Here is a 26,875-nt window from a genome sequence, read left to right on the forward strand (position 1 = left end):
TTGCAGTCCAGCCTTGGGCTTGTAAAGTCAAAACTAAAACTATTAAAAAGTGACATAAAGGGAGACCCTCCTGGCAAAAATAAAATGTCTGCTCAATTCACTAAAAGTTACTGTTACATAATGCCTCATCTGCATATTTAAATGAAATGTTAAGAAAACTTGTATTACCAAAAATAATCTCCATATCAATAATTGGAAGTTTCATGGTGATATCTTTAAGTTTCATTGATTAGCTCTTCACCTGTAGTGTCAAACTGTTATTTTATAATGCATATCTTTAAAGGCTGTTTTCTCTAAATGGTTTTTTTTCTCAGATGGAGACACCCAACTTTACAGATTGATTGCTCTCTATAATATGGAGGTTTTTACATATTGTTCATCGACCATTCATAGCCTCATTTATACAACGTTTTATTACTAAAACATGGAGAAAATCGATTTGTTTATGGCTGATTTATAGAATAAACCTTTGTCTCAGATGTCAACAAAATGAAACTTGAATTTATAACCAACGTTCACATTTCTATTTTGGAAATGTATGCAAATTGGCACAATAATGCTTAATTTGCATATTTGAACTGAAAGTTCCACAAAACTTGTCATACATAAAATAATTGTCTTAATGTCAGTAATCAACCGGGGAATATTCATGGTGATATCTATTCATTTTTAATTTACAGAAGGTTTTCATTCATAGTCTCATTTATACAACATTTTAGAAAATATATTTGTTTATGGTATGAAAACCTTTGACTCTAATATGTCAACAAAATGAAACACTGCCGTGGTTTGAGCCACGCTCTCGTGCATCTTCGCTGCTTCATGCCAGGAACTCGGGGAAGGCGCAGCTTCTCCACCACGCGCACACGGGGGCAGTGTTCGGCCGTTAATTGGCTCTTTCATGTCGAGCAGCCTGCTGCTGATTGGTCGCCTGTGAAACATCTGTATCATATCTCAGCCGCTCGTGTCTCCGGCCAGAAAGCTACTCGTGACTCCGAGCCTGAGAGGAGGCGAACTGATCCTGGAACATTTCAAGTAGAAACGCAGTTTGTGTCCAAGTCAGGCCTATAATTTATATATATATATATATATATATATATATATATATATATATATATATATATATATATATATATATATATATATAGCCTTTATATATTATATAATTTCATATTCATAGAATTGCATATTCTCACAATAAGCGGGGGGGGGGGGGGGGAGAATTAAAGTTATAAAATTATGATAATTATGTCACCCAACCGCACGTTTCTCGTGGAAGAAGGCTCAGACGAGTTTTTATTTTTTTGCCTCGCGGACGTGCGCGTGAAGCCCATCCCACTCCGTCCCCTAAATCCAGTGCGCGTGCTGTAACGCAGGAGGCGTTGGTGCTGATGTACCGGCTCCCCTACCGTCGCCCTGTCACCTCCAGGTATGCAGACGGCCCTCCGCTAGACTCCGCGGCAGACACAAAGGAAGTGGCTGCACTTTGTTTTCCTGGGTGTTTTTAAGGTGACCGCCTTCCTCCCCGCCGCTGGCCAGTCTGTCTGCGGGCTGAAGGCGCCGCGATCACCGCTCTTTGCTCGGATACTCGTCCGCGTCACCGCCGTGAACGTTCCAGGCGTCTCCCGGTGAGAGTGTCCCATCAGACGGACGCCGAGCCGCCACATAGCTGCTGTCTTCATGGGCCGCCGGAGTGCCGGAGCGCTTTGATCTCCCCCTCCTGAGATCCTACACCTTCCCTGGAGCCGCAGCGTCCCTCGCTTATATGCAGAGCCTTTGCAGGGTCAAGATGCAGTTCCGGACTGTGCTGGACGTGAAAGTCGTGGACGTGGAGAAGAGACGCAATCCGTCTAAACACTACGTGAGTTGCCTCGTCTTCATCCATGTCACCTTATTATCCCCACTTGTCCCGTTCACACGCGTCTCCGTGGCCTGCTCTCGGTCCCGGTACGTGCCGGGTTAGCCTAGCTGCCGTGGGGACGACGGCTCATGAATAACACACACACACACACCAGTTCGTCATCAGGTTATATCTACAACATGGCAACATGACCGGGACTCTGCTCCTATCAATCACTCACTGTACAGTATGTTACTGTGTGTGTGTGTGTGTGTGTGTGTGTGTGTGTGTGTGTGTGTGTGTGTGTGTGTGTGTCTAATATATGCACTTGTACATTATCCTGAGCAGATAACACCAGGCAACCTGTGTGTGGCACTGAGTTGTAAGGTGGAAGCAAAACTTCCACAAGCAGATTCAGCCTGGCACGTTTTATAACTATTATATGACTGCTATGTATTTAGACATTAATAATGTTCAATACTACCTGTCCAAGATTCAAATCACATTTGTGTTTCCATGAACGTGGAAATGTCACGTCACAAATCAAGGCGTCAAACTGTGTCTGGTGAGCAGGATGCCTGTGAAGAAAACACCTCTATTATTTCCCAAACAGTTCATCATCACAACCATGGCTCTGGTTCTCCAGACTAGACCAGCCATGTGGGACTCATATTTACACACACACACACACACACACACACACACACACACACACACACACACACACACACATACACATTTTTTTCTGTTTCCATGAAATTAAGGTGAGCCGGCGTGTAGGCATGAGCCAACATAATTGAGATTTATTATGTTATCTTGATAATCATCAAAAATATGGATACAACTCTTAAAATGACACTAAAACGTATTGGTATCTCTTTACATTTTTATTAAGAAACAAATATGTTTTAGAGAACATCCTTTTAAGTGAAAAATAATCAAATAATCTTAAATAAGATGATCATATATCATAAGTTCTCCCTGCAAAGATAAAGGAAAACATGTATTCTTGTATCCTGTATTTTAAAAACCATGCTCTATTTTCACTTCTCTACGATGATAACAGCTAGACAGCGTTTTTCTAGTCACTTGTGATGATATTCACCATTATCCTGATCATGTAAATGAACCACGATCAACGAATTGAGTGTTTTTATATCGCCCTGTCCTGACCTGCATGTGAAATGAGCAGATCCTGGAAGGAGCTCCATTCAGTTCCTGTTCTGCAGCTTTTGATCATATCACATGATCGTCATCAGCAGATGGAGTTTGTCCTGTTGGTTTAAAAATAGATTTTTTCCTGACCTTTTTGACAAAATAATTTCACTATAATTGCAGCTGTTTAGTAGCTGTTAAATGTACTCTGTTTTTTATTGTAAAGCTTGTGTGATCAATCTTGTATCACTTTATATCCTCCACATGTCCTGCAGGCTTCAGCGATTATTTTTATTATTATTATTATTATTATTATTATTATTACCTTCCTCATCAATACTACACTTGTTAGAAGTGTTGGGGTCCCGGTTCTCATCCTATTTTGAGCTCATAAACAAGTCAGAATAAATGACCTGCTCATATGCAATAACAGTCCTGCAGACCCTTGGGCACAACGATATGTGGACACATAAGGAATCCACAGCGCTCAGACACTCTAGACCTGCTGTATCAGACGTGGACATATGATATCTATCATATTGGATATGATAGATGCTGAGGTGGGAAGCTGACTAAGTAGATGAAATCATTGTGAACACAGTACTGGAGTATATTTCTAACATGAAGCGTGATGAAACTGTACAGGGCCCCGGGGCCAGCCCTTCCCTGGCTGTTGTGCTGTACTCCATCGCCTTTAAGTAGCCGCCACGTTCAGGGCAGGCAGCAGACTCCACATGGCAGCTTAGTTGTAGTTGGCCCGGAGCTGTTGAAAGCCACCAGTCCTCCCAGACCGCAGCCCCACCTGCCACCAGGTTCACTGCGTACCACTTAGTTTGTGTTTATCTGGTTCAACACAAATGGGCCTGCAGCCCATGTGAGAGCTGACACAACAGCAGTCTTAAAGTAGACGTGGACACAACTGCAAGATGAGGTAATAATGCATACGCTTCAGTTCATACTGCGCTTCAGTGCTGCAAGCAAGTCTGTGTATGCACATGACAACGAGCTAGTTTGGTAGAGAGGCTAAGCCCCGCCCATTCCGGTGAGATAGAATGAGTTTATCCCCTTTTAATTGTACCCTGAATGACACATATGATGTTTGTCAATTTAAAAAGACCGTTTTGAGCGTCAAGAAAGGCTCAGTTTGTCGTGGTAGCACGTAGTTCTGTGTGAAACCACTGAACTACATCTCCCATCTCACACATCAGCTGTGTCCCAATCCAGTAGCTGCATCTGTCATCCGGAGACTGAATGCATCACAGTGACTGAGACAAGGCCGCTTCGTTTCAAAGACTCCTTCAGATGGAGCCCAGAAACATGGCCTGGATCTGATGGATCCTTCACCATCTCAGCCCGCCTATCCCAAGATTCATTGTGTGCTGGTGATGATTGGGTTTTGATATATAATATAATATGACATTTGCAAGTGGATCAGAATACAATCTCAATCTGAAATCATGTGGTGATTCATATCCATCATAATATAAAAGAATAATGATCAAATATGATCAACGGCTCCATTTGAATCATATAAAGTTAGTAACCACTTTCTTGTCAACTGCAGCTGGTTGCTACAACGGGTGACAGACAGGAAATCCTGTGTAGAGCCGAATCAAACTCATCACAGGGACTGCCTCTACGGTCTTCCAGGGACCCAGCCCATGTAGACCACCAAAGTTGGATCCTCCGAGTAAAACACAACTACTGTACGTCACCGACACAGCGTTTAGCTTGACGGACGCGGTTATGCTCCATCACAACCGTGATCCTGGTACCAAACACACCGGCTTCCACGCTTCAAAGAGAGACGCCATTTCCATGACTTTTGGGTGTGTCGGGTTTTCAGGTTGTGTTGTGCATGATGTATTGAAAGTAATATTTCAATCGTATCAATCTTCTCACTCTCAGCAAGACGTCAAACTATTGGTTTAAAAACACACATGGAGAACGAATAATTGTGCTTGGCAGGCTAATGACAGGCAGATTAGTAATGCTAGAAAGTGGATGAATGGGCCGCTGTTGATTATATTCACAGTAATACCTTTTATGTTCTTAATGTACAGCTATTTGCTTTCACAGAGTAGTTTAGTTGCATAATAGGAGCTTCCCAAATCAGTCCAATTGCATGGATGGATTTGCCCGTGGAGTCGTATCCAGGCTGAGTACAGTTAAAGTGTAACAGGAGCTGCTCGGAGTGGAGCTGTGTTTTCGGCTCTTGTGTCTCAGCGGGCCAGTCCGTGGCCTAGTTTCCCTCGCTGCTCTGTCTCTGGAGACAAGGCAGTCACTGTGGGAAAAAAACTGGGAAAGACGCAATCTGTGGCGGCACATTGAATCTCATTTGTAATGTGTGTGAAACCAGCTGGAAATGCTTATCTTGGGGGAGGAGGGGGAGTGAGACTCGAAGGGAAGTGCTCTTCAGACCGTAGGGAGAGCTGGACCATGGATCGCAGACGCACACGCCAACGCCAGCTCCCCCAGCCAAAGTTATGCGTTTGTAGGATTAGGTAATAAAAGAAAGAGCATGTCGATGTTTACTTTAAGCTTCTGTTTCCCCCACAAGTCCCAGTCCCATAACATTTTATTTTTTTAGAGACTCCTGTGGTGCACAAAGGCCCATGCTGGGAGACGGTGTTGTGATTTGGCACCATGAAACATCCCTTCAGAGAGCTGTTCCCCACTCAAATATGTGTTGGCCTATCAAACAAAGACTCGTGTTTTCAGATGCTCACCCCTGTCTGGGAGGCCGATGTGTGGAGAGCTTTCTGAAGCCAGCATTGTTTTGGGATTGGGACTGTGTGTGTGAGACAAAGAGGTGAGGGTGAGTCCATGTTCTTGATCCTCGCGCTCACACCAAATGTGGCGCGAAGGTTCACCTTGCATTGCTCACCTGAGTTTGACTGTGGGCTCATTTGTGTTTAATTGCGTCACTTGCGCTGGATGCGCCGGAGAAGAGGCGGGGTTTACCTCCATGTGAAAACAATGAGGTTTCATCAATCGTGGTTGAAATCACCACCTTTGATGCTTTGTACATGTTGAAGTCCCAGATACACCAGGAAACCAAACGGCGTCCTGTCTGGGTTCATGACATCACCCAGAGGTGCTCGGTGGATTTCACCAAGCTGGATTCACAACTAGCAAGACACACATCTGCTGGTTTACTACTGTTTCCTCTTTTTCTGATTCAGCAAAGTCAGGACGACAGGAGGAGAATCTCAACGCTGATAGGCTTTCACGTGACTTTCTCTTGGTGCTGAGTTAAAATATTTAAGAATTTTGTGTATTCACCTCATTTGTCATTTGTGTCTCGTGTATAGACTTTGTATGCAACACACCACGTGAAAGATTTGCTTGGCATTCAGTGTAAACACTGTATTACTCTTGACATTGATATTAACTGGTGCTGCATGGTATACCGATACAAGACAATCGTGGTGGGATAATATTTTGGAATAACGATATATCGTGATACTCCCTGTGGCGATACGTTATTGAATATATATATATTGAATATATATATATATATATATATATATATACAGTATATATATATCGATCAAATATCGATTAAATAAAGTAAATATGAAAAATGTTTATTGTTGTGGGAACGGAAAGATAAATGACAGAAGGTGTATATGCATCATAATGTGAAGCCTCCACAAATAGAGATGCACTGATATAACTTTTTATCAGACTGAGTACAAATATTTAAATATAAATACTTGCCGATACAGAGTACTGCTACGTAATACTACCATTACAGTTCAAACAATAACTTTGAAAACACAACTTTGTGTTTTCCTGATACAAATAGAGCAGAGTTTGCAGTTGAGGTTTTAATAATTAACTGTTTAATCTGCTTTCAGTTACACAGTGAAAATAAATGTTAAAGCTCAAAAAGCCCAGAGACTCAGAGGAGAATAGTGCTGGTCCACAAAGATTCCAAAGATCAGCCCAGCTTCACAGATCAACCCACCTTGTGGTGTGACTGTGTGACTGAGCCAAAGTTTTTTTTTTTTTAAACATTATGCCTGAGCCAGTTGCTAATGTCAGGCTTACTGCTACATTCACAGCTGTAACGGGGTCTGAGCTCTCTGTTGCTAATGTCAGGCTAACTGCTACATTCACAGCTGTAATGGGGTCTGAGCTCTCTGTTGCTAATGTCAGGCTAACTGCTACATTCACAGCTGTAATGGGGTCTGAGCTCTCTTTTGCTAATGTCAGGCTAACTGCTACATTCACAGCTGTAACGGGTCTGAGCTCTCTGTTGCTAATGTCAGGCTAACTGATACATTCACAGCTGTAATGGGGTCTGAGCTCTCTGTTGCTAATGTCAGGCTAACTGCTACATTCACAGCTGTAACAGGTCTGAGCTCTCTGTTGCTAATGTCAGGCTAACTGCTACATTCACAGCTGTAACGGGGTCTGAGCTCTCTGTTGCTAATGTCAGGCTAACTGCTACATTCACAGCTGTAATGCGTCACAGATGCTCTCTGTAAGTGCTGGAGCTGCTGACTTTCATACTAACCATCACACTATCTCTCTCTCTCCACCGGACACTCGCTAACATTACGTCATTCATTGATAGTTCCATGTCTTGTTTTTGTTGCTTTAATGTGTTAAAAATAAATTAGTGCATTAACTCAAAGAAATTAACTGACGTGTGTTAATGCGCTAATTTTGACAGCCACATGTATACTGTATATATATATATATATAATTTATGTTTTTTTAATATGGAGGCGCTCTTTACTGATTCCATTCATGAAGCCTCTTACCATTTAGCCTCACCTCCCTATTTGGCCTTTTGCCAGTTTATGTCTATTTTGGGATGATGGCACACATAGACATGTTCAGTCAGTGTGTGTGTGTGTGTACATTAAAGAGGGACTAAGATAATACTATGCACATACTACATGTCATACATTGTTTCTCAGTATCAGTATCAGTATCTCAGTTGACAAATTCTGTGAAACTGACACCGCAATGCCGTGAAACAAAGTATACCATTCATTCCTGCTTTTGCCTTTTCACTTTTTTCTCCTTCAGATACACAGATATCATGATGCATATTGTGGATGATTATCATGCAATGTATTGAGTATCGCAGCATCGTGATATCATCGCTATCGTGATATTATCGTATCATGAGTTACTCTGTGATTCCAACCCCTCCAAGACTATTGTGATAGCCTATTATAGCGGCACTCTTAGTATGACTGTATTTTAATAAGACGTGTGAATGTGCGACAGTGATGCAGTAATCTGTGAGCAGCACTGTGCTACAGGACTGACTGGGATTCCATGCTGATGGTTTAAAGAGCAGAAATGGCATTTCAACAGTATCGCTCTTCTGTGTGGTGAATCAGGACAGACCTTCTGTAGCACTGTGCTGCTAAACCAATGGCTGGATGTCATGATATTATTGGTGTAAATTGGTTGGTATACTAGCCGATGTTAGCATGCGTCATAGTTTTCGTGGAAGATAAAAAGATTGGATTTTGATGACATTTTTGTGATTCCACGTGATTATCATTTCAGCTTGACTTTAACTTTGCAGCAGCCAAAACATAAACTACAGTCTCAGGATTTAGCTAACACTCAACAGATTAATTGAAAAGAATATTATAGCAGCACATGAGCCGCCTGCTCGGAGCTGGTGTAGAACTCCATTAAAAAAAAACAAGGAAAATAACAACGCGGCTGTTATTACCAACCAAATGTACCAATAACTTTGACTCATCATATTTTCTGAATCTGTTCAAGCCTCTCCTGTAATCCAGCAAACACATATTCCACCAAAGAGCAGTGTTGAAGTCTTATTTTACCGTGTTTCTCAGTAACGTGAAGTGAACATAAAGGAAAAGCAGTTGGTAAGATTGATTTTCTCTTCACAAACAACACTTCACCTCCACACAGAGCTTTCAACAGTTACTGTGGTGTCTTCTGGTTTTAGCAGCTTTCCCTCACCAACTTCTCACTGAATTTCATCTGAGTTTATTATGATTTGGGGTGTTTTCGTTCTGGAAGCCTTTTGTCGTCTCCCGTGCTGCAGTACCACTCTTCACCTGAACTGATTAGCGGCGCTCTCATACCAAAGAAAAAATGCATTTTAATGTGACAACTGGTTGCAAATACAAAGTCAACTATAAAGAAATCCCATAAACACGACTACTAGGAGACGTCAGAGTACTTTAGATTTTTATACATAGGAAATGTATAATTTTAGTGTATTGTAAATTATGTTCTATTTACTCTCCTGGCGTTTTATGTTTTTGTTTCAGTATCGGCATCCAGATTTTAAACAGGGTATCGTATCAAATTCAGAATTTTGATATTGTGACTAAACTAACACTGACAAGTGTGTATCCATGATAACTGGTTGTTACCAGAGCTCACACATGCTGGGGGATGTTTTCATGTTGTTGGTGATGTGGAACGCTTTTATTTGTATCCTGCAGAAGTCTTCAAACATGACAGTAGCTCTATTCCAGTAAGCGTGTAAAAGCAGACAGCGTGGTGCTTGAACACCCTCCAGCCCTCCGGCGTTCTCCTCAACAACTTGACTTCGACTTACAACAAGCAGAAACGGAGATGTTGTGTGGAAAGACAGAGCATGTGTGGGCGTCACGTGTTAGCTGGCTCTGGTTGGGTTTTTCATGGGACAATGACCTGAACTGATTGTTTTTAAACATCACTGGATGTGTTTTCATGCGACAAGAAAAGACGGAGACAGAGGAGTAATAGATAAGAAGAGAGGAATGGGAAAAGGAGAAGAGATGATGAAGCTGAAGTTGCTCGCAGCTCTCTTTAGCAGATTAGAGATAGTCAAAGAAGCTGGCAAAAAAGTTATTAGAATCAGCCTGATGAGCATGACAAGATATTCTGGGCCCTAGTTTCGTAGACCAGGCGCAGGCAGCTTTCAGCGCACCTGCGCCGCGCCGACGGGGTGTGTCCGCCTGGACTTTGCAAGTTTCGTGCACCGCGCAGGCTCGCGCAGGCACACCTCCCGTCTCGCCCACCGGCGCAAGTGGGAAAGAGGGAGGAGAAGAAGGCGTGAGTGGGAGACGAGGAGGAGACGAGGCGTGGACTGGGATTAATACAGCCGATTCAGATCTTCACCAATCAAATGAGCTCCTCTCCTCACCTTTAATGCGTTAGGGGAGGTTCAGTGCAAGTTCCGTCACTTGACAACCCGATGACAGAAGCAGCGCCGCCGCTCTCACCACGCGCATCACGCGCTGTGCGCTGGTATCATAATAATAACAATGCCGATATTATAAAACACAGGAGAGAGAGAGGGAGATGTTTTGGTCCTAGAGGCTGAGTTTCCGTTACGCGTGCCATCCGCCTTTGATCTGACGTCAGATGTGACGGGACAATCTATATAGATATAAATTCACGTGTTGATTCAATTAGTTGCATTAAATAGTGTTTGTTGTGATTATTTATTGCATTTAAATGTGCCTGGAACTGTGGAAACCTGCCTGTGAGGTCTCGGTGACGTGTGCGCACTGCGCGCCGTCAGCCAAACTTCCATTCCGCCAGCTGTGATTCGCATTGAATGAATGGACTTTATTTACGCCTTGCGCCTTGCGCTGAAAGTAGACCAGGTTGGAGCTGGCGAGCTTTCAGCGCAGTCTCTGCGAGGCTTTTTGCCACGAAACTTCCGCTACGCCAAGCTGAATCTGTGACGCCTCCCCCTGCTGCGCCGCCACACCCATCTTGGCGCAGGCGATCCACCAAACTGCCAAACTGACGGTGCGCAAGGCTGCGCGTGTCGAAACTTGCATTGCGCCGCCCTGCGCTGCGCCACGAAACTAGGGCCCTCTGTCTCTGCCAAAGTGCTCAAGAATGATTTATTATAAAAAACTTGATTCAGTTCATAATCTATCCACCAGAAAGTACAGCAATAGTTAAATCATAGTAAGGTATTGTTGGGGATGTAGCAGGGGCAGATTTGGTAACAGTTCATTATTAATATCAATATGATTATCGGTATAAATAATTATATTTCATATATTATCATGATATAATCATGAATAAACGGGGCACCACCCTGGGATCAGGGAAAAGATAACCTAAAACTGTATTCAGTCTCAATATAAAAGGTTTTATACTCACATGCCAATCATCGTGATCATTGGCATAGAAGTATAAGAACAATCTAACAATTGAAAAGGCGTGAAATTCGAGCACTAGCCTTCACAACCTGCTATTATCCAGTGACATATACACAACAAGCACAAGAGACCGCTAGTTATAATATAATAAGATTTATTAAAATCAGTAATAATGATCACAATCAATAACACTGCAATTAACAAGCCTTATTACCTAACTACCTAACACACAAAACTAAGCTAAACAGAAGGAGAGACACATGTGGAGTGTGTGTGTGTGTGTGTGCGTGTGTGTGCGTGTGCGTGTGTGTAGAGAGAGAGAGAGAGGGAGAGATGGAGCTATTCCTCACAGCGTTCAGGGGCGGAGCCACTGACGTCAGATGGCGTAGCGAGAGAGGGAGAGAGAGAGAGAGAGAGAGAGAGAGAGAGAGGGGGAGAGATGGCCGAGTGTAGCCACCAGATGTAGCTATGTCCCTAGCGTCCGCCGGGAACAGCTGGCGTAGGACACGTGTGTGCGGCGTATGTGTGTGTTAGCGGGACACAAACAAAGAGAGAGAGAATGCGCGAGCGATATTCGGAGGGACAGAAAACGTGCTGCTATCACACGGGCTCGCGTGAATGAACTGGCGTTTATTCCGCGAGACCAGTCTTTTAACTGATAGTAGAGGCTTTCTGAGCTCGCGAATATGGCTGAGGTTAGTCGGAAACACTGTTACAGAAATCAACCCAGCGGCGTGGGTACACAATCAGCATTCAAATACAGCAGCACATAACCAACGGACTCGGCGGTCCGCGATCAGAACTTAAAACACATTAACAAGAATTATGGCGTTCCTTGACGCCGGCAACGGACGGCAGTTCGTGGGCGCTCGTTCAGCGCCGGATCCAATTAGTTGAAGAAAACCGTTAGTATTTCTTCCTTCTGCAGGCAACGATGAACAATCGCGGGGCTCGGCGATTTAGTCAGCTGATTTCAGACAAAGACGGGTCGAGTTATCCGTTCTGCTGGCAGCTGGGACGAAGAAAGTGTGTTCTTCCTTCCGCGAGAACAGGAGAGTCGCGCTGTCGCGGCGGTCTCCTCGGGATCCAAAATGATAAACAAAAGAAAAATAAAACGAGTAGAGAAAAAGAGGGGTAAAACAGTCTGTTGCTCATCCAGCGAGTTTGGGGGAAAGACTGCGGCCTAGGACAAAGGAAAACACTGCAGACGTAATGTTCACCTCCTGTTGTAACGTGGGTCATGGTGGAGAGAGGAAGTTCCTCAGGTGGCGCCGGGATATATAGCTTACGGCTGCTCCAGGGGACCCCCGGGGTTCCCCGAAGATTGTCAGCCAATAGGGCACCAGTTGTGTGGCGTTGCCATTTTAGGGGACCCTAAAATGGTGGTTGTAGTTTTTTATCTCCTTTGTCCCTTTGTCCGGACCGCATGTGTAGGCTTTTGTAGGCCACATTGTGTAGTCCTAATGGTTAGGTCCCAACAGTATTTACGCAGATACTATTACAATGCAGTAGTATTATTGGTGTGACATAATGTCAGAGGGCTCACTAGAGAAACAAATCACCCATGATACTACAGTTCCCATGATTCAACTCTTTCAATGGATACTTTCTGCCCATGTGTTAAATCACCTTTGTAAATCAGGCTTTGTGTACGCCTGTGGCCTTTAAGCTCAACCCAAGAGAATAATTAAACGAGAATAATGTTGTAGTTCGTTTATAGCCTATAGCCTAGTGAGCTTATTACCGTTGGTGATTCTATTTTCGCTTCAACAATCATAAAAGTACTGTTCATTTGTGAAGATATCTTGCTGAACAAAATGTGTAAGTAGCATAAAAATGTATTTGTTTAAAGTGATGGTTTGGAGTGAAATGCACCCGAGGTAATTTCCACCATGACATCCAGCCAAATACCCCTTCGGAAGCATTTTTAGCGATGGTCAGCATTGGTCAAGATAGCCGCTATCAGCCGAATGGCTTAGTACTAGCGCTATGGTACAGAGGGTATATCTCGTATTACCCCACTAATAATGCATGGAATGTTACCAAACTTCTGCAGTAGTACACATAGGGTCTGTAGGGGCTGCTATGCTACCGCAGCGTAGACGCCACGTCCGTGTTTGCCCAGCCGATGCCGTGACGCAAGTTTCACGCGAGAGTATGAAAAAGTTTCGCTGAGTTTTTATAAATGCTTGTATTATCAGGTCAACACATTTTTATAAATGCTTGTATTATCAGGTCAACAAGTGTTGACAAGTGTTGACCTGATAATACAAGCATTTATAAACATTTAGCAAAACTTTTTCATACTCTCGCGTGAAACTTGCGTCACGGCATCGGCTGGGTAAACATGGAAGTGGCGTCTACACTGCGGTAGCGTTAGTTAGCGTTAGTAGCCGAGGATAGAGCTATCAGGCAAGTGTCTTTTAAATAAACTCCTGGTGTACTTACAAACTTTCAAATGCCTCGTTTTGTGAGTACAGACCCTATGTGTACTACTGCAGAAGTCTGGTAACATTCCATGCATTATTAGTGGGGTAATTTACGAGATATACTCTATGTACCATAGCGCTAGTACTAAGCCATTAGGCTGATAGCGGCTATCTTGACCAATGCTGACCATCGCTAAAAATGCTTCCGAGGGGGTATTTGGCTGGATGTCATGGTGGAAATGACCTAGGGTGCATTTCACTCCGAACCATCACTTTAAGTTCTGCAATAATCCAAAATCCAATGATAAAAATCCCATTGGCTTTTTGTGGAAGTAACCATATACTGTAAGAAGTGGACTTGCTTCAAGTTCGGCATTTTGGCTGCCGCCATCTTGGATTTTTTGCAACCAGTGAAGGAAGTGACCATATTGGGACTAGGGTTGTCACAGTACTAGAATTTGAAAGTCAATACCCAGGAAAATACTCGATACAATTTTCAATACCATGGACAAAAAATGAAGAGGCAGAATTTTTTTCGTCGTTAACCTTGTAAATACTTCCAAACGGCACTTTTTGCTTTTTTGAACCGGAGGTTGCCACCTGGTCTTGTCTGATGTTGCTTTGACAGTCACAGCGCTTATAGCCCAACATTCTCAGCCCTCTGGCCGTCTTTGAACTGCTTGGATCTGATACTAAATCACTTTGGGATTGTTCTTTTGTGAACAAGTATCACGGTGCACAGGATGTGCTTGATAAAAAGACACTTTTTTTCCTCAGCATCCCCTGACCGCCACTTCCTGCGGCCACAACAGCCCAGAATTCAAAGTGGCAGCGACGGCGGTCGGCCTGGAGTGTGGTTAATAAAGGGCACCTTTTTGGCAGCAGATACACAAATCTCGTCATTTGGGGGTTTCCAGAGACCCCTGCCATGAATGGAATTGTCCAACAGTTTAGTCTTTGGTTTTGCAGAGGAACAGCTTCAAAGCATTTGTCCAGCTTTATTGTCATTTGTTAACCTCTGTGGAAAGAGTATCCATCTGTATCAGACAAGTGAGTATATTTAGGGTGTGGTTCCATATGGAAAGACTTAACTTGACGGCAAAGAGAAGTTTCCAACCTGGCGTTTTGTAGTGACTTTCATGGTCTTACAGTATGATGTGTGTCTGTTTTATAGTTCCATTTAAATATAGCAGTTTAGGCGGGGTTCACTGCATTTAGTGGCGAGGCCCACATCCTCTGCCTCTTTTGCCTTCTTCACTTCGACCCTGGCCGACGGGCTCCTGGCTTTTCCCCCGCTACTGTAAGTTATTTTCTATCTCTTATGGTCACATTATTAGAGAAATGATTCTGCAGTCAGAGGGGAAATAAGTTTGCTGTAAACTCGACATGAATATTCAGAAGAACATGATGAAATAATCAGAGGTCCAATTTGTTCCGTCGTTAGAATTCATGTTTCTCCCTTTGCTTCTGAGCATGGATAGAAGGTTTGTTTTCCTCCATGGGAATAACAGATGTACGAGGTCTTTTCTTGCTATCTGGGACATCCCGAGCCCCCAAAGCTTTCTTTGAGTTGCCTCCTCCTTTGTGTTTTCGCTGTTAATTAATCCATTTTTCCACAACTTTGAGAAGACAGTTGACATGTCAGAAATAAGCAATGCAGTATTGACTACTGTGGAAGAAAAAGTCACTCATGTGAGGAGCTTTACCCTCGTCTTCAGCCTCCTCATTGTTTCTGAACCAATTTTAGATTCAAACACCTTCCTGTTTCCAAATGGAGGTGTGGTTATGAACAGCTGAGTGTTAGAAATGAAAATGTCAGCTTTCAAGTTGGAGTTGCAGAAATGTCTTAACTGGTCCAGTCATGCCCGCTGCCAAGCAGGAATGTCTTGCAGCAGTCACAAGATAATGCTGTGCTTTTTTATCTTGATTTCTGTGGCTCTGATAGCACGGAAACAACACAGAAGATCAACTGGAGACTTGTTGTTGTTGCTGTTAAATATCTAAATGTGTCTCTGTGGCTGCTGTGATTAAAAATGGCTCATCTTCCGAAAGGGATTCATTGCGGATTGTGATAAGTAGCGCTCACATTAAGTTGATGGTTGTGAATTTCCATTCAGTGTGAATGATCAGACAGAACAGACTCACATTATGGTAATTTATACATTATATCTTATTTGTTTTTTAAGGTCCTTTAAAAGATGATGCAATAATAATCAGTTTCTCAACAAAATATGAGATGAAGTGATTCCAGTATGTTTTGCTGCCATTTTAATAGTGCATATCTTGTTAATTATCAGGATGATATCGTAAATCACAATTATTACGAACAGGATCACTTTTTTTGTTGTTGCATTTATAAGCCTATAATATAGGATAGATATTTAATAAATGGTTTATAACACACCATAGTGCAGATGTACAGTAAGTGTTTATTAATGCATTTGACAACGACTATAACTCCTCATGTGGGCAGCAAGAAGTGGATACCGCTGTTTAAACACAATATAGTGACACACAGTTGTAATGATATTAAATGTGTCTTCATCCGAGCATGTTTGACTGTTTATCGATAAACGCTTACAAACCATTCATTAAATGTTTGTATAGTGCTAAAATGCTACTTTAAATATTTCAACTAGACTAGACAACAGACTATGAGGAGAAACCAGAGACTGTCTGTGGTCCCCCAGAGGTCTACGATAGTAGCTCACATTAGTCCAGAGACCAGACCAGACTATGTGGAGAAACCAGACTGTCTGTGGTCCCCCAGATTTGATGGAGCAGCTACAATGTTAGCATAGCCTACTCTGAACTCTCTGTTCAAGAAATACTTAATTCAGGGTGTTTTGGCAGCACTCACGACTGAATGTCCTCGAACTCGGACTCATGTGTTCCCTCTCTCATCAAAAGGTGGAGAAGAAGCGGGAACCATGTGATATGCAGAATGAAAGGATCAGATTTCATTACAGGCACATTAGAAAATGTTTACTGTGAGATGTCTTCTAATTTATTGGGAGTGTTGTTGAGTGATTTGAGTATATTTCAGGGACTTGGGGTTGGGGGGCATTAGGTTTAAGGTTGATATTTTAAGCATGGGTAGTTGTTGGTAGTGTTGCCACCACATACCCCTCTGCCTCTGCGATTTGGATCTTTTCACTGAGTCCACATCGTCAACCTCAACTCAGCACGGACTTGGCCCAGAGGCATGATGGGAGGACTTTGTAGAGTACAAACACTGGCTGTGTTGGAAATGCCATACTAACGTCCTATTCATATTAACATATGGCGTACATTTGAGTACGTAGTGCGTCTACATACAATAGTATGTGGATTTGTGTATGCGAGAAATGCCTGGATGTATACTGCATTGGCAAGAAGTTCTGAGTCTACAGCAGACCTTGCTAGACATACTCAACTTCCCCAAAACGCATTGCGACTCTTCTGACTTCTGAAACGTTTTCGATAATGGCGGACTACTTGTTTTTTTATCCCACCAAACTCATACATGATATTTTTTAAACCTGATCTCCCCGCTCCCCTTAGTGTGCTGGAGTTCCTGGAGGGATGGCAGGTTGCAGCCGGTCACCTTTTCGGGACAGCGGATGATACGCTGCAGTCTGCTGCTGTCTTTGACATTAATGCTAACGGTTTAATTTCAAGTCCACAGAAAAGAGGAAGGGTCTGTGCTGTGATTGTAATGCTACACTGGCTATGGGAAAGAAACTAATGATGGATGCGACTGGGTCTTCCTCCCTGCACATGTTGGTACTTTTTCTCCTTCCATAGAATTTTTTTTTTCACTTCAAGGCTAGAGGCACTTCAGCAAAAACTGCAGTTTAGTTACTCTTTAAAAGAAGCTTTGTTAATGAGCACTAAAAAGCTCCTTCCTTTCCTTGTTATACTACAGAAGTCACATAGACACTTGAAAATTGTGGCAGGAATCCATTTTTTAAAATGTTGTTATTTCGTAACTCCCTGCGTAGCACATTTTCATAGCTATAAATGCCAAAGCCAGTCTCCGTGGTGACACCCTCCCGTCCTAGGAGTGTGTCGGTGTGCTGTGACGTTGGCAGCTCCTGGATGCCAGTCACTGTGTGTCTATGGAAGTGAACATTCTGGGGTGGCTCCTTGCCAGCAGAGGCTGAGCCTTTTAACCCTCAGCTCTGTTGTAGAACCTCTTGTGTTTCAATCTGCTGCCCCCCGTAAGTCAACGTCAGGGTGTTTCACTCCACCTCATTCATCTCGTCTCCGCTCTGGAGGCTCTTGGCAGGTACGAGGGTTGGAGTGACAGTCAGTCAGTAAGATGGAGCCTCACCAGGGAAACATGTTGCCTTTATGTCATCTAAATGCGGTACAAGAAGCAAAGTCAATCGTTTCTTTGTTCAAGGCGGCTTGATGCTAAGTGGATTTCTATTTGTGCTGTGTCTGGACCACTTAGCTGGAATGCTTTGGCTGGGTGACAACATCTTTTTTTTGTCGTTTTATTGCAAATTGCTTCATAATGGCTATTTTAGCTGTATGTTGAGAACACGCCAGATGCATAACAGCTTTGAAGTGCTTGCTGGGTAAAAATACACGGAAACTACATGAATGATTTCTGTTTAGGCCGATCTGGCAGCAACAGTGGAAAAAAAGGCACATCTATGTCAGTATAGATGGCAAAAGTTCTGATGTCATGATGATGAAAGAGGAAACACCAAAAATAAAATCTCCAATATACAAAGAGTTACTTAATCTAATCCAAAAACCACTTTTCTCTGTGGCGCTAACCTTAATGGTTAGTATGCTCATAACCATCCATGTCCATTTGCCTTTCAGTCTGTCCTCACCTGGAATACAAACAGCATCTTTTAATGCATGAATGCTGAAATAGTAGAATTTAATGAAGAGGTCTTTTGTAGTCAGCATATCTCATTTTGAACTGACAAAATCTGCATCCATGATTTTGAGTAATCAGGTTACTCAAGGCTTTCAGCCCTGCATCCATGCGAGTGATGTATTAGAACAGTAGAATGTTGGATTATTTATGGAGTTTGATTGATTTCCGTGCAATGTTTTAGATTCTGTAAAAGCACCAATAGTCGAATATCTAAAGGTATTTGATTGAAAATATTGTGCTATTTGATTTTCTCCATATGGCCGAGCCGAAGGTTGAAGGTTGGTATTTATGGAACTCAAATGTGGATGTTTTTCATCAGGATGGCAGTGCTCTCACATAGAATTACATTTCCTGATTATGAGAGAAAAAGTATTTTTAACAATGTTCTCGGTTATGTATAGATGGAAGAAAGTCCCAGATCTGTTGCAGATTTAAATCTTGATTTGATGGTGATGATTAAACTGAATGTTGAGGTTCATGTTGTTACATATGGAGGACTTAACCTGCCATTATAATCAATAAATACATTAATAGAAAAAAATTATTATAATAATGATGACATAAATATGCCAATTTATATGAAAATAAATAAACATGCACAGAAATAAAAAAAATAAAATGTGTTTGTTTTCTTTTGAGTAATTACATATTTTGTATTCATTTATTTTCATATTTAATAATTTCTCCAGAGATTATTTTCTGTACATTTATTTCCATGTTGATTTCTTTCTGTATTTGTTCACCGATATGTAAATGAGGGAGCGGGGGTTCAAAAATGAGACTTGGGTTCAAAACGCCACGTCATATGAAACAAGTTGCTGGCTCCTGGTTTTGCACTCTGCACAAAACAAGCCAGCTAGATATGAGGTGAATAACATTTCTTCTGCCTTTCTTCTCTTTCAGGTGTATCTCATCAATGTCACCTACTCTGACAACACCTCTCACATCATCTACAGACGGTACAGCAAGTTCTTTGACTTACAGGTAATCCTCCCTCTCTCATTAGTTGAGAAATCTCCTAACTTTGTTGGTGATGATGTATTATGTCCAACCGCTGAACTTGCAGCATTCTTGCTGTATAGATTCATGTGGAGGCCAGGTCTATGCCGTGTTCTCCACACCTCGCCGCCTCACTGAATCAATGTGTGTGTTAGTAATTGGTCGGGGAGCAGGGGAGACGTGGTTTGTATCCCTTCGCCTCGTGGAGATGCAGCAGTGCGCCGCATCGCTCCAGCCCTCCTCCTTTCACCCCACTTCCTCCTCTCTCTCATCTAATCTCTGCCTTACCCTCAAAATGTCAGGGAGCTGACAGGCCTTTTTTATAGTACAAGCAAGAAATCCACATGGAAGTCAATTTAATGTGCTTTATACTGGGTCGCCGTTAGATCCTCCGGCTTCTCTGATTGGTGGGTTCTTAAAATACAGTGTCATACGGCAGAGGTCTCTCTTTTTAAAGTGTGGAGGGCTCTCTGTTCATTTTGAAGCGGTGCAGGAGTTGCAGTTAAAAAACGGCCTTGTATCTGGAGGGAATGTTTGTGTGCATTCAAGCCCATGCAAGCTGATCCCATATGGATACTGGAGCAGAGGTCCCCGGGTCACTAGTACATATGAAAGGCCGTAGTGAGAGAGTTACAGGGGGGCACCTTTCAATAGCCCCAGTGTGCACGTCCAGCAGGAAATGATGTTCCAATCAGTGGAGGAAAGGTCTTTTCTGAAAGGTCCCATTGATAAGCAGAGGGCCAGTGTGAGGAGGAAACAGACCCCCCCCCCTGCAACTGATTACTCCCAATGTGGAATAAAAGGCAGAGGTAGAATAATAAACAAGGAAGTGTGCCTGAACGTTCCTTCGCTCTGGAGAGTCCCACACATAGGTGAGCGGGTGGATGGAGTCTTCCTCCTGGAGGTGTGGGACCAAATGAAATATGTCAAGTCACGATCTTTGCCAAATAATCCAGATTCACCACATTATCCTGATTATCATCAAATATGGTTTTCTAACTGCTTTAAATCTCTTATATCTCTCGTCTAGCTCCTTTGTGCTCCTCGTTTGTTGACATGTCTTTTGTTTTCCTCTATAAATGTGTCGTCCTCTGCCGTTTTGTGTGTGAATGTTTCAGAGCTTCATCTCCACCTTTGCTGTTCGGACCGATTTCTCATCCTTGTCTTCTTTATTCCCTAGCTTGGTTTTGGACATTGAGTTAAATATAAATAAATACAAAAAAATGCTTTAATACACTTAATATTTTGTTTAGAAACAAATATTTTATTGCCTCCTAGATCTTTTTTTTTTTTTTTTTTGTGTGTGTGTGTTTTTTCATCATAACTTATCCCTGCATAAATAAAGGATAAATACATGTATTTTTGCAGCCTGTATTTTTTAATCCAGGCTCTATTTTCACTTCTCTACCATGATAGTGAGCTAGACAGCTTTTTCAAGTCACTCGTGACGATATTTATGAATCTCCCAACAACAGAAACTCACCACACTCTTTGTGTTTTTATCACAAATCCGATATCCCATCCCTTCTCTCCCAATACTCAGGAAACTAATGACCTTTAATGGCTCATGGATGGCTTTGCACAAAATCACCCCAAGTCAGCAGCTGCAAGATTGATTTTGTTAGCTTTGTCAGATGGCGCAGGGGCAAAGGTCACCTAAGTTGGTCGGTCGCTTCATTGAGCTGTCAACGAAAGCGGCTCTCAATTTTGACAGTTTGGTTCTGCTGTGAAAACCCCCTTGCTGGACATCTATGGGGTTTAACAGATGTCCCTTTTAAAGAAGCACACATCTTACTTTGTCTGGTTCCTCGATGTTTCCATTCCCACTGTGGAGGCTTTTCATGTCACCATTAACCTGGCCACAATAATCATCCACATAATCATCAAATGTGCTTAAAACCATTAAAATGACAACAAAACATACTGGGATGAAAGAATCAAATAATCATAAATAAGATGATCATGAATCATAAGGTCTCCCTGCACAAAAAAAAGTATATATATTAATATTTTATGTTATCATGTATTTCTTTTACATCAGGCTCTATTTTTCTCTTGTCTGCCATGACAGTGAGCTAGGCAGCTTTTACAAGTCACTCGTGATGATATTCACAATTATCCAGATAATGCAAACCATCAACTTTTTTTAATCGTGATTCATGATTAAATCCTACACCATCCCATCCCATCACTGACACATCACACTCAGGGCCCTAGTTTCGTGGCGCAGCGCAGGGTGGCGGAGCCGGCGTAATGCAAGTTTCGACCCGTGCAGCCTTGCGCACGGTCAGTTTGGCAGTTTGGTGGATCCGCTGCGCCAAGATGGGCGTGGCGGCGCAGCAGGGGGAGGCGTCACAGATTCAGCTTGGCGTAGCGGAAGTTTCGTGGCAAAAAGCCTCGCTGAGACTTTGCCGAAAGCCCGCCAGCTCCAACCTGTATTAATCCCAGTCCACACCTCGTCTCCTCCTCGTCTCCCACTCACGCCTTCTTCTCCTCCCTCTTTCCCACTTGCGCGGGTGGGCGAGACGGGAGATGTGCCTGCGCTTGCCTGCGCGGTGCACAAAACTTGCAAAGTCCAGGGGGACACACCCCGTCGGCGTGGCGCACGTGCGCCGCGCGCTGACTACGCCTAGTCTACGAAACTAGGGCCCTCAGTGTCAATACTGACCGAGCAGCTTTCTAATGCTAATCAATCCTCTGCCTCTCCCCAAAGTAAAGTTCTCCGGGCCAGCCTGTGAGCTCGCTGGATGCCTTTGATGGTGCGATCCCATTGTTTTCACAGCAACCTGGGGCTTCTCCTGTCCAAACATTTAAGACCTTAACCTCGGGGAGAGAAACATGGATGGTGGCTCTGAAAAGGTCGGAGAGTGCTTGAACTGAAGCTTTGGCAAGACTGTTTTCCTGGAAACATCCTGGCGTTGAGAAGGATACGGGCACCATATGTTGTAACCCCACGTTGTTCAAGTTTTGTCCCCTAAACCAGCTCTTGTTGGCGTAGAATGCATGAACAATCAGACGTGCTGTTTAGACACACACATGACAAGTCTTGTGATGATCAGTGACTGACCATTCAGCGTCTCTTTGTCTGTCCATATCAATTAAATTCTCTTTGATTTATTGTGTCATATAGCAACAAAGGAGGACTCAGGACACTTCACATACAGAGCAGGACTCGAACACAAGTAGTAGTAGTAGTGATATTAACAGTAGTATTAATATTAACATTAGTAGTGATATTAACAGTAGTGTAACCCTGGTTTCTGGATGGGTAGCGTGCCAGGACCGTGGGTGTTGCGGGTTACAAGGGCTTAATACTCCTTCAATGAAAAGGCACCGCTACGGCAGGACAGGAAGACTTTATTTTTTACTTCACTTACAGGTCAGGTTCAACGATGAGACTACGCACACGAGGGCAGAGCTAGAACTCCCTTTCGTGCCCTGTATTATTCGGTCCCCACCAAAACAAGAGCACGCGGAACCAACATCATAAGTGCACATTAATATAATAAAATAATGCAAAGGTTAACAACATAAAATGTAATAATTAAAATAATAAACACATAATAATCTACACGGTTACAGTAGTATTAATATTAACATTAGTAGTGATATTAACAGTAGTAGCAATATTAACATTAGTGGTGATATTAACAGTAGTAGCAATATTAACAGTATTTGTCCATGGTGGCAGCAGGCACAGCCATGTTTAGATGGCTCTATCTCCAACATGTCGCCGTAGTCACAGTTAAAGTGACAGTCGATCAGTTTGCTTTGCTTATCACAGTGAAGTTAATGTTTGCACAATGTGGCTGTCGAATAATGACACCATTAGCATTTACATGGGTTCCCTATGAGCCTGGCTTTCGCAGATCTGTCTGCCACCATGCTGTGAGTCCAGGGAAACGGGCCAGCCTCGTACAGCAGTTGTGACACATTCAGCCTCTGAAGGATTGGGACACAGCTACTGTTTTGTTTCTGGCTGCTGGTGTTAGCCATGTTGCTAATGCTAACACTGTTTCTTTTCTGGCTGCTAGAGTTAGCCATGTTTTTAATGCTAGTTTAGCTATCTAGTGCTAATGCTAAAGGTAACACTAGCAGCTAGCAGCACTAGCACTAGCAGCATGCCAGGTAGAGGTAACGCAAACAGTCGCTATGTTTGAAACAAACTATCTAATAATTATCTAATTTATAATTATTTCTGGCTGTTTGTTTTCTGGCTATACTAGCTTGTGCTAACGCTAATGGAAACACTAGTAGCCAGAAAGAAGCCTGATTGCTTCTGGCTGTTTGTTTGCAGCTATAGTAGGCTAGCTAGTGCTAACGCTAGTGGAATCGCTACGTAAGGATGCCAGTGATTCATTGTGTGTTTGATATAGCTATTTTCATGTAAACAATTAAGACATTTTGTTGCGCTGGCCGTTCTTAAATGAGCAGTGGTCATTACTATGTACCAGACTCTCTAATATCCGATCTGCCAACAATAATACCACTTGGAAACACTTGTTTGGAAATGTTGAAAAGTTTTCTGTGCCACTTTAAAAAGCTTTGCACATGCTTGCCTTCTGCCAAGCCCTCCTGGAAATGCATGACTTGTTCCAAAGTGTTTCTGCCATCATTTCTGCCCAAGTTGTAGAGAATGTATTAAGGTAAAAAATAATAGGAGCCATATTAGTGCAATTTAGTGGCCCTCTGTGAAAAAGAAGCCATTTCTGTAATAGAATGATTACATTAAGGCAAGGCAAGGCAAGGCAAGGCAACTTTATTTGTATAGCACATTTCATACACAAGGCAGACTCAAAGTGCTTCACATCATACAACAAAGTGAAAAAAAAATAGAAGAATTAAAAGAAAATAAAGGCAAATTTAAAAATGCATTACAGAAAGAAAGGAGATTAAAAACATATTTGCAATAATTAAAAACAGTGCAGGCATTAAAAGATTTAGCAGAAAGCTATGGTGAACATTAAAGTTTACAGTCTAGTTATAAAAGTGGTCAGAGTTGGGGCAAGTCTTACATCTTCAGGAAGTTTATTCCAGCTATTTGTTGCATAGTGACTAAATTATGCTCTCCCGTGATTTGAGTTTACCCTGGGAATCACTAACAGATTGGTCTCGGAAGATCTTAGTGGTCTAGAAGGCTTATGAAGTCGGCCCTAGACCATGTAGTGATTTATATGTGAGCAGGAGGATTTTGAAATCAATCCTCTGACATACAGGGAGCCAATGTAAGGATTTAAGAATTGGTGTAATGTGCTCACATTTTTTGGTCTTTGTAAGAAATCAGAAATCCTTCGATGTCGGCTCTTCCTATCATTGTGAAGCAGAATTCACCAAGCGTTGGATTGTTCACCCACTAATAGGGAACGTGAGCTGGGTTTAGACCGTCGTGAGACAGGTTAGACCAAGATTGAACCTTGGGGGACTTCACACGTTACATTGGTAGGTTCTGATACAAAGTCGCCAATGGAAACAAAATAGTTCCTGTCTTGTAGATATGACTTGAACCAGTTTAAGACTGTGCCTGAGAGCCCCACCCAGTTTTCCAACCTGTCCAAGAGTATTGAGTGGTCGACAGTGTCAAATGCAGCACTGAGGTCTAATAGCATTAATATTGAAGTTTTGCCAGAGTCTGTGTTAAGACGGATGTCATTTACAACTTTAACAAGGGCCGTCTCGGTGCTATGAAAAGGTCGAAATCCTGACTTGAAGTTGTTGTGGCAGCCCGTTGAAGCCAGGAAGTGATTTAGTTGTTGGAGGACAACTTTCTCAATTATTTTACTTATGAAGGGTAGATTTGTAATTGGTCTGTAGTTGTTGATAATAGAGGCATCTAGGCTCCGCTTTTTTAGAAGAGGTTTAATGACTGCAGTTTTGAAGGCCTTTGGGAAATTGCCTGTTTGAATGGAGTTATTAACTATTTGCAATACGTCTATTGATAGGCAGTCAAAAACATTCTTAAAAAAGTTGGTAGGTAAAGCATCAAGGCAGCAGGTGGATGATTTTAGATTTGTCACCGTTTCCACTAGAGTTTTAGAGTCTATGGCATTAAAGCTTGCCATGATTGCTGTGTTACTTTTGCCTGAACAGGGTGGTGATCCAACTTTTTTGTTTGAGATATTGATGGCGCGTCTGATGCCTTCAATTTTATTAGTATAAAAGAACGCAAACTCATTGCATTTCAATGCAAAATGTAGCCAGAATTGCCCTGTGGGGAGAGATTTGTGTGTGCACTTTTATTCTGTGAAGTGAAAGTAGCTGCCCTCTCTCTGCCATCGTCTTTCCATTCGTTTGACGGTGGTTTGGGGGGCTAAAGCTGCCCTGCTGGAAAAGAGGTTGGATTTTTTTCATGACTGGCCCTTCGTCAATCTAACAATCGATGTGCCTCAACTGCACACAGGGAACAAGGAAGAGACAGCCAGAGGCTTGTACTCACACGAAGCTGCCACACCAACACATCTGCGTCACCTAAATACTCTGCAGAACACTGCATGCCTTTGCTGGTGTCTCTCCACACCCTTGCATATTTTCATCCACTGAAGAACTGCTCATCTTCCTCTGCTGTGCAATGATGTGGCTTCGCCTCAGCCAGACCTGACTAGTGAGTGAAACCGCATAATCTGAAACAGGCCGCCCAGGTTATAGTCGTCAGAAGGGAGGAAATGTGGGAACAGGTCGGCCAGAGTGAGGAAAATTGTTCAAATAGGTTAATGATGATGATGATGACGATGATGTTTGTGATGGTGATAATGAGACAGAAGAGGACATTGATAATGAGACTAGTGACAACACCACATGATGATGCAGGTGGAAGAAATGGAAGATATTGTTTAACTCTACTAAGAAGCCTTGGTGAGCGTGCTCCCGGAGTCCCTGGTCCATTTAAAGCTGCGGCATGGCTCGCCATCTGAAAGAAGGACACAATCTAACTCGAGCTTTTTACGAGGGCCTTCGGTTTGTATTCTTTCTGCACGCTCGCCCACAAACCCTCTCTCTTCTTTCATGTCTGCCCTCGTACGATCCTGGCCAACAACTGAATATTGAGAATTACTCTCTCCGACCCTTTCAGTGTTTAGTGTGCCGTTGATTATTGGTCTGGTTTACTCAAGAGAGTCCCTCTCAAGGTTGATCTTCTTTGTTATTCTTTTGGAAGAAGCTTTATGGATGCTAGTAGCAGGCTTTCATGCCCAGCATCTTATTATTCAGCCCAGAAAATTATATGGTAGCTGTTTTCAAAGCGCTTAAAGGGAAGGTCACTGAATTGAGAATCTCTAACCTCTAAGTGGGCCGTTTGATGGAAACATATGTCTCGACCACAAAGCATTATCGGTATGCCATCCTTGAGGATAGGCTTCTGAATAGACAGGCCAGTAGCTCAGCCTCTTTGTCCTTGAGGTGTTCTCTGGACAAACTGTAACTCAACTGAATGAGGGAGCCCATTGTTTCAGGTTGAGGA

General features: G+C 42.7%; 1 protein-coding gene across 4 annotated transcripts in view; it reads left to right on the forward strand.

Moving 5' to 3' along the window:
- The first annotated feature begins 1,281 nt into the window (after positions 1 to 1,281).
- sh3pxd2aa (SH3 and PX domains 2Aa) overlaps positions 1,282 to 26,875 on the forward strand; it is a 133,138-nt gene continuing 107,544 nt past the window's right edge. For all 4 annotated transcript variants that reach the window (XM_084004956.1, XM_084004957.1, XM_084004958.1 and 1 more), the window contains exons 1-2: positions 1,282 to 1,861; positions 19,327 to 19,407. In XM_084004956.1, the coding sequence (XP_083861082.1) occupies positions 1,766 to 1,861; positions 19,327 to 19,407 (177 nt within the window). In that variant the 5' untranslated portion in view covers positions 1,282 to 1,765. The remainder of the gene's footprint in view (positions 1,862 to 19,326; positions 19,408 to 26,875) is intronic.

Source organism: Eutrigla gurnardus (assembly GCF_963514095.1).
Source record: "Eutrigla gurnardus genome assembly, chromosome: 3".
Lineage (NCBI taxonomy): Eukaryota > Metazoa > Chordata > Actinopteri > Perciformes > Triglidae > Eutrigla > Eutrigla gurnardus.